Source organism: Scyliorhinus torazame, chromosome 6, assembly GCF_047496885.1.
Source record: "Scyliorhinus torazame isolate Kashiwa2021f chromosome 6, sScyTor2.1, whole genome shotgun sequence".
NCBI lineage: Eukaryota > Metazoa > Chordata > Chondrichthyes > Carcharhiniformes > Scyliorhinidae > Scyliorhinus > Scyliorhinus torazame.
The window spans coordinates 247367374-247380720 of NC_092712.1; the positions used below are offsets into that span (position 1 = coordinate 247367374).

Consider the following 13347-nt stretch of genomic DNA (forward strand, 5'->3'; position numbering starts at 1 on the left):
CTCATCAAACGTCCTTTCTACAACCGTAATACTGTCCTTGACTAACAATGCCACCCCTCCCCCTCTTTTACCACCTTCCCTGAGCTTACTGAAATATCTAAACGCCGGCACCTGAAATAACCATTCCTGTCCCTGCTCTATCCAGGTCTCCGAAATGGTCACAACATCGAAGTCCCAGGTACCAACACATGCCACAAGTTCACCCACCTTATTCCGGATGCTCCTGGCATTGAGGAAGACACACTTTAAACCACCTTCCTGCCTACAGGTACACTCCTGCAACTTTGAAACCTTACTCATGACCTCACTACTCTCAACCTCCTGTATACTGGAGCTACAATTCAGATTCCCAAGTCCATGCTGAACTAGTTTAAACCCTCCCGAAGAGCATTAGCAAATTTACCCCCAGGATATTGGTACCCCTCTGGTCCAGGTGTAGACCATCCCGTTTGTAGAGGTCCCACCGACCCCAGAATGAGCCCCAATTATCCAGAAATCTGAAACCCTCCCTCCTGCACCATCCCTGTAGCCATGTGTTGAACTCCTCTCTTTCCCTATTCCTCGTCTCGCTATCCCGTGGCATGGGTAACAACCCAGAGATAATAACTCTGTTTGTCCTAGATCTAAGTTTCCACCCTAGCTGCCTGAATTTCTGCCTTACATCCCTATCCCTTTTCCTACCTATGTCGTTGGTACCTATGTGGACCACCACTTGGGGCTGCTCCCCCTCCCCCTTAAGGATCCCGAAAACACGATCCGAGACATCACGCACCCTGGCACCTGGGAGGCAACACACCAACCACGAGTCTCTCTCGTTCCCACAGAATCTCCTATCTTTCCCCCTAACTATGGAGTCTCCAATGACTAATGCTCTACTCCTCTCCCCCCTTCCCTTCTGAGCAACAGGGACAGACTCTGTGCCAGAGACCTGTACCCCATGGCTTACCCCTGGTAAGTGCCCCCCCCCCCCCCCACAGTATCCAAAGCGGTATACTTGTTACTAAGGGGAACGACCACAGGGGATCCCTGTACTGACTGCTTCCTCCCAGCCCCTCTCACCGTCACCCATCTATCTTTATTCTTCGGAGTAACTACATCCCTGAAGCTTCTATCTATGGCCACCTCTGCCTCCCGAATGATCCGAAGTTCATCCAGCTCCAGTTCCCTAACGCAGTTTCTGAGGAGCTGGAGATGGATGCACTTCCCACAGATGAAATCAACAGGGACACTGTCGGCGTCCCTCACCTCAAACATTCTGCAGGAGGAACATTGCACTACCTTCCCTGCCATCCCCTCTAGATTGAAAAAAAGAAAAAGAAAGAGCTTACCTGTTATTCACTCCCCTTCTCAACAAGCACTCACTCAGCAACCTCTGCGGCCTGCATGATAACACCTGAAGGAAAATAAAAGAAAAACTACTTACCAGTCACCAGCCAATCCCTTACCTGCAGGTTCACGGTTCAACGTCTACCTGCCCACGAGCCTTCCTCTTGATCTTTACATCGGTTGGTTCTTTTTGGTTAGAGGAGGGGGTAGGGAGGGAAACACTGAAGAAGTGTTTCAGGTTTAAGTGTCACTTGACAACAGCTCCTCCACAAACCACCTTCAAGTTCGGGTGACCACAACGGAGGTATGCAAATTTCCCTTGCAACAGCCAATCAGCAGTTCCGCTCTACTGCCCTCTGCTGGATGCTTGTCTCCACTTGAACAGCTAGGGTCTCTAGCTCAGGTACACCTTCACGTTAGGGTGACCACAATGGAGGTATGCAAATTTCCCTTGCAACAGCCAATCAGCAGCTCCGCTCTACTGCCCTCTGCTTGTCACGGAGTCAATATGCCAGTGAGGAAAGTGTTCATACCATCACCTCTCTCACGCTCAACCGCATGCTGTAACTCCAAAGCCCTGCAAGTTTATTTCCCTCAAGCACCCATCCACCCTTTTAAAATCATTGTCCATCTCTGCTTCTACCACCCTCATTGGCACAAAGTTCCAGGCCATTAACTTTGTGGAAAATGTTCTCCCTTACGTTCTCGCTGCATTTCTTGCTCAAAATCTTAAACCTGTGTCTTTGTACCATCAACTAATGAGAACAGCTTTGATGTGTCCACCTTATCGAAACTTGTATCAATCCTGTCACCTCTATCAAATATCCCCTCAATCTCCTTTTCTCCAAGGAGAATAATCCCATCTTTTCCAAACTAACCTTGTAGCTAAATTCCCTCATCCTTGAAAGCATTCTGGTGAACCTTCTGTGCAGTTTCTCAAGGGCCCCTCCCATGCTTCCTAAAGTGTGGTGCCCAGAGCTGAACCTAACACTCCGGTTGTGACTAAACAGAACTTCATAAAGGTTCAGTGTAACTTACCTGATTTTGTACTTAATACATTTATGAAGTCCAATTTTCCACATACTTTGTCGACAAATCTCTAAGTATGACCTGCGAATTTCAATGATCCATGCACATGAGCTTTCTGGTGACCCTGCAGAGTCTTTAAATATAGCCATTTCCTCTCCCTGTCGCCATGATGCTTCACCTCATATTTCTCTGTATTAAATTTCATCTGCCACTTGTCTTTTCATTCTACTAGTCTATCTGATCATTGGTATCTGATGGATCTCTGTGTCTATTCGGAACCCTGGATATCCGTTATCCCTTCTTAGTTCCCAAATAACAGAGGTCAAGTCTCTGCTTTTTGGCAAAGTTCACTTGAACTTTGTCAGCTATGTCGCTGGTAAACTTTATTTGTCAATACAAAATTAGGTCAGATTGATCATCTTTAGCGAATACAGTCGATGAGTTTTCATTCAATTACAAATCTAGGTTATTTTTCAAATCATAATCCACAGTATAAAATGACTGAGTGATTTAAACAAAAGAAAGATGGCGATTTAGCAAAAGCAGCAGGGGAATAGGTTTCAGAAATAAAGATAGTGAGAGTGATTCCGGAATGAATTTTTCCATCCCGGCAAGTGATTCATAAGGAGATTATTATCTTAAGGTCTCACCTTCTTTACACCTCTGATTGGCTTTAACTAATTTATAATTCATTCAATTCGGCCAAAGTGTCTGTCCATCAATTTAAGAGATATATGTATTTAAATATATTGGTGCCAATTTCTCATTCTATCGTCTGTCAATTTTCCAACTTTATCCACACCTGCATCTAGACGTTATTGAAGAAGCACAGTTTTCGCTAAGAAATTATCAGCCCTAGACTGGCTGTAACTATAGAAATGGAACTACTTGAACTGACCGCCACCCAGTTTTTAAATACAATGGGGCCTTTTAGCTAGTTGACGTCAATGACCTCGCAGTTTCTAGCTGCTTGCAAAATGTGAGAAATTGAGAGGAACTTGTAACTACAACCTCAAGCAACTTGTAAAATGTGAGAAATTGAGAGTATTATCTGGATTAACCCCGGATTCCCAGCTATAGTTGCACTGAAATAATGCCTAATATGATTATAGTTAATTTAATCTTAATGAGTTCTCAATTAAACCTCTTATATCTGACTAGAAAAGTCAATTTCTATCAGTATCATTCCCGTTGTCTGCAACACCTACAATCATCATATTGAATGGTGGAGCAGGCTTGACAGTCTGTATGTTCTTTTCCTATTCCAATTTCTTCTACTCCCATGTACAAGTTCGATGTCATTGACAAATTTTGAAATTTTATTCTCTGGGTGGAATCTTATGTCCTCGTCCAATGAGTTTGCAGTGTGGGGTCATGTAATCAAGCAGGAGATTGGTCGTTGGACAACATTCTGCATTTATGTTCCCTTTCTGATCAAGTCCAGGCGGGATGGCTCTTGCACCCTGCTGCTAAATCAGAATCACAGAATAATAATACAGTGCAGAAGAGGCTATACGGCCCATCGAGTCTGCACCAACGCATGAAAAACACCTGACCTGCCTACCTAATCCCATTTGCCAGAGCTTGGCCCATAGCCTTGAAGGTGATAGGATTTAGGAACAGAAGAAGGCAATTCAATCAGATCATGGCCGATCGCTTCCTGGTCTCAAATCCGGCTCTACACCCTTTTCCCTTTTAAACCTGTTTTAAAATCAGAAATATATCTATCTCCTTCTTGAAACAATTTAATGACTCCGATTTCACCGTACTATGGGGCAGCGTGTTCCACAAATTCACCACCCTCTGCGAGCAGTAGTTTCTCCTCATTTGGGGGCAGCATGGTAGCGCAAGTGGATAGCACTGTGGCTTCACAGCGCCAGGGTCCCAGGTTCGATTCCACGCTGGGTCACTGTCTGTGCGGAGTCTGCACGTGCTCCCAGTGTCTGCGTGGGTTTCCTCCGGGTGCTCTGGTTTCCTCCCAGTCCAAAGACGTGCAGGTTAGGTGGATTGGCCACGATAAATTGCCCTTAGTGACCAAAAATTTTAGCAGGGGTTATTGAGTTACAGTGTGGAAGTGAGGGCTTAAGTGGGTTGGTGCAGACTCGATGGGCCGAATGGCCTCCTTCCGCACTGTGTGTTCTATGTACCTATCTCAGTTCTAAATCTATCGCCTCTCAACCTATATCCGTGACCTTTCCTTCCAGATTGCCCAAAAAGGGGTAACATTTGGTCTACATTTATTTTTTCAATCCCATTTAGTACAACTAATGGGATTTTATACACCTCGATCAGATCCCCTCTCATCCTTCTAAACTTCAGCGAGTACATGCCCAAACTGTTTACTTACTCCTCATACTCCCTTATGATGTGCCAAGTGCTCAGCCAGGTACGTTTTAAAGGATGTGAGGTAGCCTGCCTCTACTAACCCCCCAGGCAGTGCATTCCAGACCGTCACCATCCTGTGGATAAAATATCTTTTTCTCAAATCTCCCCTAGACCTCCTACTCCTCACCTTGAACTTGTGTCTACTCGTGATTGAACCTTCAAATAAGGGGAACAGCTGCTCCCTATCCATCCTGTCCATGCCCCTCATAATTTTATACAGCTCGATCAGGTCGCCCCTCAGTCTTCTCTGCTCCAGCGAAAACAACCCAAGCTTACCCTACCTCTTTTAATAACTTAAATGTTCCATCCCAGGCAACATTCTGGTGAATCTTCTCTGCAGCCCCTCCAGTGCAATCACATCCTTCCTATAATGTAGCAACCAGAATTGCACACAGTACTCCAGCTGTGGCTTCATCAAAGTTCTATACAACTCCAACATGAACTCATGCTTTTGTAATCTATGCCTCGATTGATGGCAATGACGGCCTCGTCCTGCCGCCACTGGTACTAACCCATTGGTGGGTGAAGGCTTGCCATGCAGGGAACATGACAAGACAACCCTGATAAGGTTGTTTGTGGACTCCCAAGGGTAGGAAGGAGAGTGTGTTGGCGAGGTGAAGGGTGGGGGTGCTGCAGCATGCACTGACTTGGGGAACTCTACTGCTTACCATCCTCCAGTCTGAAAACAATCATTTACCACAACTCGCTCACCAACTTGCTGCCTGATTCCATCGCAAACTCATTATGCCATTTATTTTTTAAACAAAACTGGCACTGACCCTCCTATTCAATGTGCCTCCATTTTAGTATATCAGCCTTTTGTGATATTTGGCCAATGGTTTCTTAAATTGCATATAGGCAGAATTCACTACATTCTCTTCACTGATCTGCATTATAGTGTTAAGCACCACAAACTTTAGTTCAAGTCTCAAATCCCAGGCTCATAAATGAAGAATTTACATTTGATTAAGGTAGCAGAGGCTGCAGCCCTTCATGGAACTATGTAACAGCATGTGCCAATTCCTTCAGGAAAGCTAAAAAGTAATAAAATGGACAGGAAAATTTGAGGAGAAAAAATAATTGATACATCACAATTGGCACACAATTTTCAAAGTGGCATTGGCACTCAGGCAATGTAAATATTTTTTTAAAATATAAATTTAGAGTACCCAATTAATTTTTTCCAATTATGAGGCAATTTAGCGTGGCCTGCACATCTTTGGGTTGTGGAAGCGGAACCCACGCAAACACAGGGAGAATGTACAAACTCCACAGGGACAGTGACCCAGAGCCAGGATTGAACCTGGGACCTTGGTGCCGTGAGGCAGCCATGCTAACGGCCACCGTGCTGCCCTTAGGCAATGTAAATGTAACCTCTACAATTTTAATGATAATGTGGCTGATACTTTCCAACATTTTTTAACTCCTTCATAGCAGGCCAATGAGATCTTGAGAATGCACTAATGATATTTAGCAATTATGCAGCAATAAAATGTAACCCTTGTACTTTAATTAATGACGTTCATAGATCAGGCATTTTGCCACCCTGACCTCATAGAATCATAAAATTTATAGTGCAGAAGAAGGCCATTCGGCCCATTGAGTCTGCACCGGCCCTTTGAAAGAGCACCCCATTTAAGACCATACTTCCAACCTATCCCCATAACCCAGTAACCCCACACAACCCAACCTTTTTATTTTTTGGACACAAAAGGCAATTTAGCATGGCCAATCCACCTAACCTTCACATCTTTGGACTGTGGGAGGAAACCGGAGCACCCGGAGGAAACCCATGCAGACACGGGGAGAACGTGCAGACTCCACACAGACAGTGACCTGAGCCTGGAATCGAACCTGGGACCCTGGAGCTGAGGGTCTGGAAGTGTGGTGGAGGCAGATTTGATCATAGCTTTGAAAAGAGAATTGGATCATGAAGAGGAAGAATTTGCAGCGGAGTAACTGAATTACTGAAGCAAGAAGCGTTAAAGTTGGCATTTTACTGTTCTGTAACCATTCTATGATTCGATCTGTAAGATTCACTGCAATGACTCGCCAAGCCTTCTTCAACAGCACCTTCCAAACCCGCAATCACTACCAAGTAGAAGGACAAGGGCATTAGACGCATGGGAATAGCACAATCTGCAAGTTCCAAACCAGGCCACACAGCATCCCGATCTAAAACCAAATCACTTCACTACTACAGGATCAAAAGCCTGGAACCCCCTTCCCAACAGCTCTGTGGGTTCAACATTTAGTTCAACAACAGTAGCTGCAATATTTTAATAACCAGCTACTTTACGGGTGTTAATTGTTCAGTCATTTCGCTGGGTTTAACAACGGACTGCAGCTGTCCAAGAAGATGATGCACCAGCACCATCTGAAGAGCAATGAGGGATGGATAACAAATGATGGCCTAGTCATCAGTGTCCCCATCCCATGAACGAGTAAGAAGAAAGGAATATTGTCTAACCTTGGGGCAAAGTGCTGACGTGTCCGCTTCACTCTCATCTTCTGACCTCCTTTCAGCCAATTCTTTCTGCTTCACTACAACATAAAACATGCAACAGATTAAATAGAGTTACAGATGCACTGCTTTTCTTTTTGAAAACTAAGACTAATGAGTTCAACATGCGGAAAAAGGAAACATAGAAAATTACGAAAGGAAAAAATGAATCACTTTCCAAGAACACATCAAGGATCAACAGTTGAACAAAAATGTTTGAGCAATCAGCCACTTTACGAATGTTGATCAGTTCATTCATTTTGCTGGGGTTAACAACTCAGCAAAACAAAGCCAATGCTCAAAACAAATTCACACTTGGTAAAAATATTTGTGAAGGATTAATGGATATATTTTAATTTTTGCTACTATCACTGTTAAAATTTGAAGGGTGCGATTTACCGGCCTTGTCCTGTTGGAATCGAGACAAGATAAGGCCGATAGATCCCGCGAGAGGCCTCTTCCGGGATTCCTGACGGTCGTTACACCTCGTGAGATCCATCAAGATCTCATCTGTATCCTGCCCACAATAGGTGGGACTGTAGCCACCTGAGTTGGCCAAGTCCCGATTTAAAATGGAGAACAGCAAAGGCTGAAGGGAAATTCAGCCAACACAGGCAGAAACTGGCAGGTGCAAGTTACTGTGTATTAAACTCTGCAAAAAGCCCAGACAGCATCGATACCAGCGACCATCGGCATAATAATGTAGCAGCCATCTACATACTAATGAGCAATCACCGGGAACAATCGAAACATTTGGGATAAACAAAGCCAAGCCAGACTCCCTGCCGCCAGCAGGAACCAACACAAAAGAGGTTAACGGACACCTCAAGACCGCCCATCGATCAGGGAACCGCTCCAGTATTGGAGAAATCGAACCAAGCGATTGGAATAAAGTCCAATCACATAGAACCAGGTACAGGGTCCGCCCCGAAATGCGGGAAGCCCCTGGGGACTATAAAAGTTAAGTCCCAAATTCAAATCGTTCTTCTTGACCGGGTCACTCAGCAACGCAAACCAACCCTTGACCGTGACCGGTTCAACTGCCGCCGAGATCCAGTAAGTCAACGCTCACTGCGGGATAGGCGCTCCTAGCTACCAATCCGTACCAACTTCGAATACCGCAGACTCAGAACCCGAATGAAAGGCCATTTGTTCCCCTGACCTGGTGGGCCAGTCCGAAGCTAAGTATAGGCCTGTTAGTTGTAGAAGTAGCTTAGAAGTAGAATTTATGCATGAGTAGCGATTTACTGTGTATAATAAATGTGCTTTGATTTGAATCTTACTAATCGGTGTATTGAGTTATTGATCATTACTTGAGCTTGAACCTTGTGGCGGTATCATAAAGATACCTGGCGACTCGAGAGCAAAGGTTATAAAACAGACCAATTGAACCAACCAAAAGTTAGCAACATATTACTGGCGACATTCTGATGGGACCCGAACTAGAAGTGGCTTAACCACTCCGGGAGAACCCAAAAATTTGAATTAGAGATCCAATTAGGAATAGAAAACCACAAGTGTTCAAGCAGTTCTGATCAATCCTCATAATTCGGAAGTGTGTAAATGCATGCGTAACTAGCAGGGCGATAAGGTAATACTGATAGATTTTTTGTTGCGACAAAACTGTCGGGAGTTTGTATTTCGGAAATTAGCGAAAGCCGTACCCTTAATTACAGCACCGTCTTAGTCCCCCTTGTTCCAAAATTAAAGAAGCATTCAGATAAGAAAGATGGCAATGCAGGCAATGCAAGGCCTCATGAACCCAGAAGAATTTGCGGTCGCAGCGACCAGCAGCAGTAGAGTAGGACAGTGTCCCGTATGGGAAGAAGAAATCAGGAAGTACCTCAAAGGAAAAGGATGTAACAATGAGGAAACAGGTTCTGGGAGTATAGGAAATACTTGGTGGGAGAACCTGAGCGAGATTCACAAGAAGAGCTTAGGAAAAGCTCGCAAGCCGATGGCAATCGTGTCCTGCTTGGCACAATTGCGAGGCACAGAGGAGGTCGTTAGGACGCTCCGGAAAGAGATAGAAGGCATACATCGAATGAGCAAGGTCGATGTCAGTGAGGTAGAAAGCTAGAACTTAGAGTTGAGGAGGAAGTTGGCAACAAAAGACGGAGAGGTGGATGATGCCAAGGGGGCACACCAGTCTTGTCTGGCGCACTTAAGCAGCTTCCAGTCCCAGTACAAAAAGGCCTATCAGGACACGCAACGTGCAGTCCTGGTACGAGAAGAAACCGAGAAGCAGGTAGAAACATTGCAGAGGCAGTGTAATGACCTGAAGGCAGCGTTAAGAGCACTCCATGCTGCCACCACAGAGCAAAGACAAAGCTCATTAGACCACGCAAAGTGCCGGAAGCAGATTGCAGAGCTGCAATCTCTGCTTTCAGTTCAAAAAGGATTCCTGGAAACCTTTGGAGCAAAGTTAGATGAGGAAGATGGCTCTGATTGGGAAGAGTTAAATGAGACCGCGCAGAGATATGTTCAGGGAACATGTGCGCAGGGAAAGCCCCAAAAGAGGAAAGCACCCCAACCCCCCACAGAGCAGATAGTTCAGGCTCCAATGAACCCTGTAACCACCCACCGCACAGCCACATCGGACGACACGGAATTTTTGTATACCACCCCCTTAACAGTGACCCAATTACGGGACGCGTGCGAGAAAATCACACCGTTTCTCCCCACCTCAGACCCCCACCACTTCTTTGCCAGAGTAAAGCAGCAGGCGACCATGTGCGGCCTGGATGAGCGAGAGCATGTAAAGCTCACAGTTTTGAGACTAGACCCTTCGGTCGTAGCAGCCGTTCCCGACCCACAGAATGGAGGAGGAGGCACCCTTGCAGAAATGCATACCGCGTCCTAGTCGCGGTCGGGTATAACAGGGGTGACCTCAACAAATGCAGGCAAAAGAAAATTGAGCACCCCACAGCGTTCGCTGGATGCCAGTGGATCCACTTTGCAGCAGTTTTTGGAGACTTAGACCGCGCCCATTTGTCCCCAGACAACATGGCCAAATGGACCCGCACCCTTATCTCCCATGCCACAGAAACAGGACAAAAAGCTTGTGTGAATTATGATCCCTCAGAGGAGGCTCATAACGAGAAATGGGTCGTAAAAAGATTGTCCCGCACTTGAGTAGTCTGTACAAAACAAACCCGCAGTTAAAAATCCCGAAGAATAGCAGGCAGAAGCAGACATACACGCAGTAAAATCACACCAGAACCCCGCATGGGTAAATGAAGGAAAGAACAGCCCCCCACAAAAGTCACAGGAGTGTTACAACTGTGGACAGTTGGGACACTTTGCACGAGAGTGCAACGCCCCACGAAAGCCACAGAGAGCCCAGCAGACGGACACTCTAAGTAAGAATAAGACAGAGCCCATACATAGTGTGACCACCCGTCAGACGGACCTGAACGGAACGGACTGACGGTGTTCGGCCTCCCTCAGTTGGGTCTGCGACACCCTTTGGGATAGGTCCGGATGACCGGTAGTTGCAGCAAAAATTCGGGGACAGCCCATCGAATTTCTCTGGGACACAGGAGGGTCCCGCCCCACGAAAGCCACAGAGAGCCCAGCAGACGGGCACTCTAAGTAAGAATAAGACAGAGCCCATACATAGTGTGACCACCCGTTCAGATCAGACGGACCTGAACGGAACGGACTGACGGTGTTCGGCCTCCCTCAGTTGGGTCTGCGACACCCTTTGGGATAGGTCCGGACGACCGGTAGTTGCAGCAAAAATTCGGGGACAGCCCATCGAATTTCTCTGGGACACAGGAGGGTCCCGCACCACAATAAATTCCTACACCCTGTTTCAAAAGGACACATGGCCCACTACAGCCACCATCACCCTCAGCGGCGTTACAGGTCCCTCACAGCAGGGACACATCACAGCCCCTGTACCCATTCAAATCGGCACCATCACCACCAAGCACCCCGTGGTTTTAGTTGACCTACCGCACATAGCAGAACACATTCTAGGAATAGACTTCATGAATTCCCACAATCTATCATTTGATCCAGTCAACCAGTGTGTCTGGAAAATGGCAAAATCCGCAAGAGCCCCCGCAACGCTCAACATAGGTGAATACGCGAACAAAATTGGTGCAGTGGGCAAATTTTGGTTCAACCCGACCACGCTTAGCACGGACAAGCAGGTTAGGGCAGTTCTGCAAAAGAACAGGTCAGCATTCGCGACCCACAAACACGACTGTGGACGGATGACTGGTTCCGTACAAATCACAGGACCTGACCCTGGACCCCAAAAACAGTATGGATTTCCCCAAGAGGCAGAGGGAGAAATCTCAAAGGTAATCGACAGCTTATTACAGCAGGGCGTACTTAGATCAGTAGACTCCATTAATAATGCCCCGATTTGGCCAGTGAGAAAGCACGATGGGATCATGGCGACTGACCATCGATTACCGGGAACTCAACAAAATCACCCATGCAGCAGCCCCCACAGTAGCCACAAGTCCCGAGACCATGCTCAAGCAGGGACTCAATTCCCGATTCTTTACAGTTTTGGATGTCAGTAATGGATTTTGGTCCATTCCATTGGCAAAGGCGTGCCAGTACAAATTTGCCTTCACTTTTAAAAATCAGCATTACACGTGGACATGCCTGCCACAAGGATTCCACAACTCCCCCTCCATTTTCCACCGACAGCTGGCAAATGGTTTAGCCAAATTCTCTCGCCCCGAATGTCTGGTTCAGTATGTAGACGACCTACTACTGCAGCCAGACACCAAGGAAGAGCACACCGAGCTTCTGTCCGAACTCCTGGAACTCTTACATTCAATTGGTTGTAAAGTTAACCCCCAAAAGGCCCAGATTTTGGAAGAAAAGGTGATATATTTGGGAACAATTATCACACATGGTAAACGCGAGATCGAGCATAAAAGGATTGACTCGGCTGCTAAATTGCCCCTTCCCCAGAATGTTTCAGCCCTCCGGTCGTTTTTAGGACTGGTTAGCTACTGCCGAAACCACATTGACGGTTTCGCCAGCAAGGTAGCACCCCTCTCAGACCTCCTAAAGAAAGGAGCCCCCTGGGAATGGCTTCCGCAGCATACAGATGCTGTGGATGCGTTGAAGCAATCACTCATAGCAGCCCCCGCACTACAAGTTCCAGACCCACTTTCCCCTTACGCTATAGAGGTAGCAACCACAGACCGCACCCTTTCGGCCGTGCTCCTCCAGGAACGGCACGAACAGTTAAGGCCTGTAGCTTACGCCTCCAGAATTTTTGATGCTGTGGAGCAGGGATTTTCAGCCTGTGAGAGGCGCCTGCTCGCAGTATTTTGGGTAGTTCAGTATTTTACGTACATTACCGGACTGAACCCTATCACAATCCTCACAGAATGCACCCCCACCCAACTTTTACTGGACTGACGACTCAAGGACGGTACAGTCAGTCAAATAAGAGCAGCCAGATGGACCCTTCTCTTGCAGGGACGGTCATCACTGTGGAACACAGACACGTGCGAGCCCATAAAGATATATGTGGATGGATCTTCCACAGTATTGGATGGAGGACACGCAGGGACGCGCCCGAGAAGAAATCGCAATAAAACTTCCAGGCCACTTAGGCGCGCAGGCAGCAGAGCTTGCGGCCATTGCATATACAGTGGAACACCCAAATTCCTTCCCCAGCCCAGCAGACATATACTCGGACAGCCTCTATGTCTGCAACAGCCTTACGGAATTCCTGCCCCTGTGGAAAGCAAGAGGATTTATTTCCGCAGACAGAAAACCCCTCCCCTCAGCCCCATTGCTCCATCACATCTTAGAGAGAACACAGAACAGGACTTTTGGGATAGTCAAAGTTTGAAGTCACCATCGTTCCTCCCCCCATGAAATGTAAAAGCCGACGCACTGGCCAAAGCAGATTCCAGGCATTGCTATTTTTGGACACCCCCCGAAAGCGCACCAGTGAATGCAGTTCAGGTCTCGCAGACTAAGATCGAGGATCTAGCGCAGGCCCAGAAGCAGGACAGCAATCTCAGGGAGATTTTAAAAGGAAACTATCCAGCCCCCTATGATAGGTTTAGAAATGCACTGACCACACATGACGGTGTGGTGTTAGAAGACCACACCGT

The 13347-nt window shown here is 46.7% G+C and overlaps 1 protein-coding gene across 1 annotated transcript in view; it reads right to left on the bottom strand.

Annotated features, from left to right (window-relative positions):
• Positions 1-13347, bottom strand: part of LOC140425366 (reticulophagy regulator 1-like) — a 132163-nt gene that overhangs the window by 35385 nt on the left and 83431 nt on the right. Inside the window, exon 5 of the mRNA XM_072509558.1 lies at positions 7211-7284. Within this exon, the coding sequence (XP_072365659.1) occupies positions 7211-7284 (74 nt within the window). The remainder of the gene's footprint in view (positions 1-7210; positions 7285-13347) is intronic.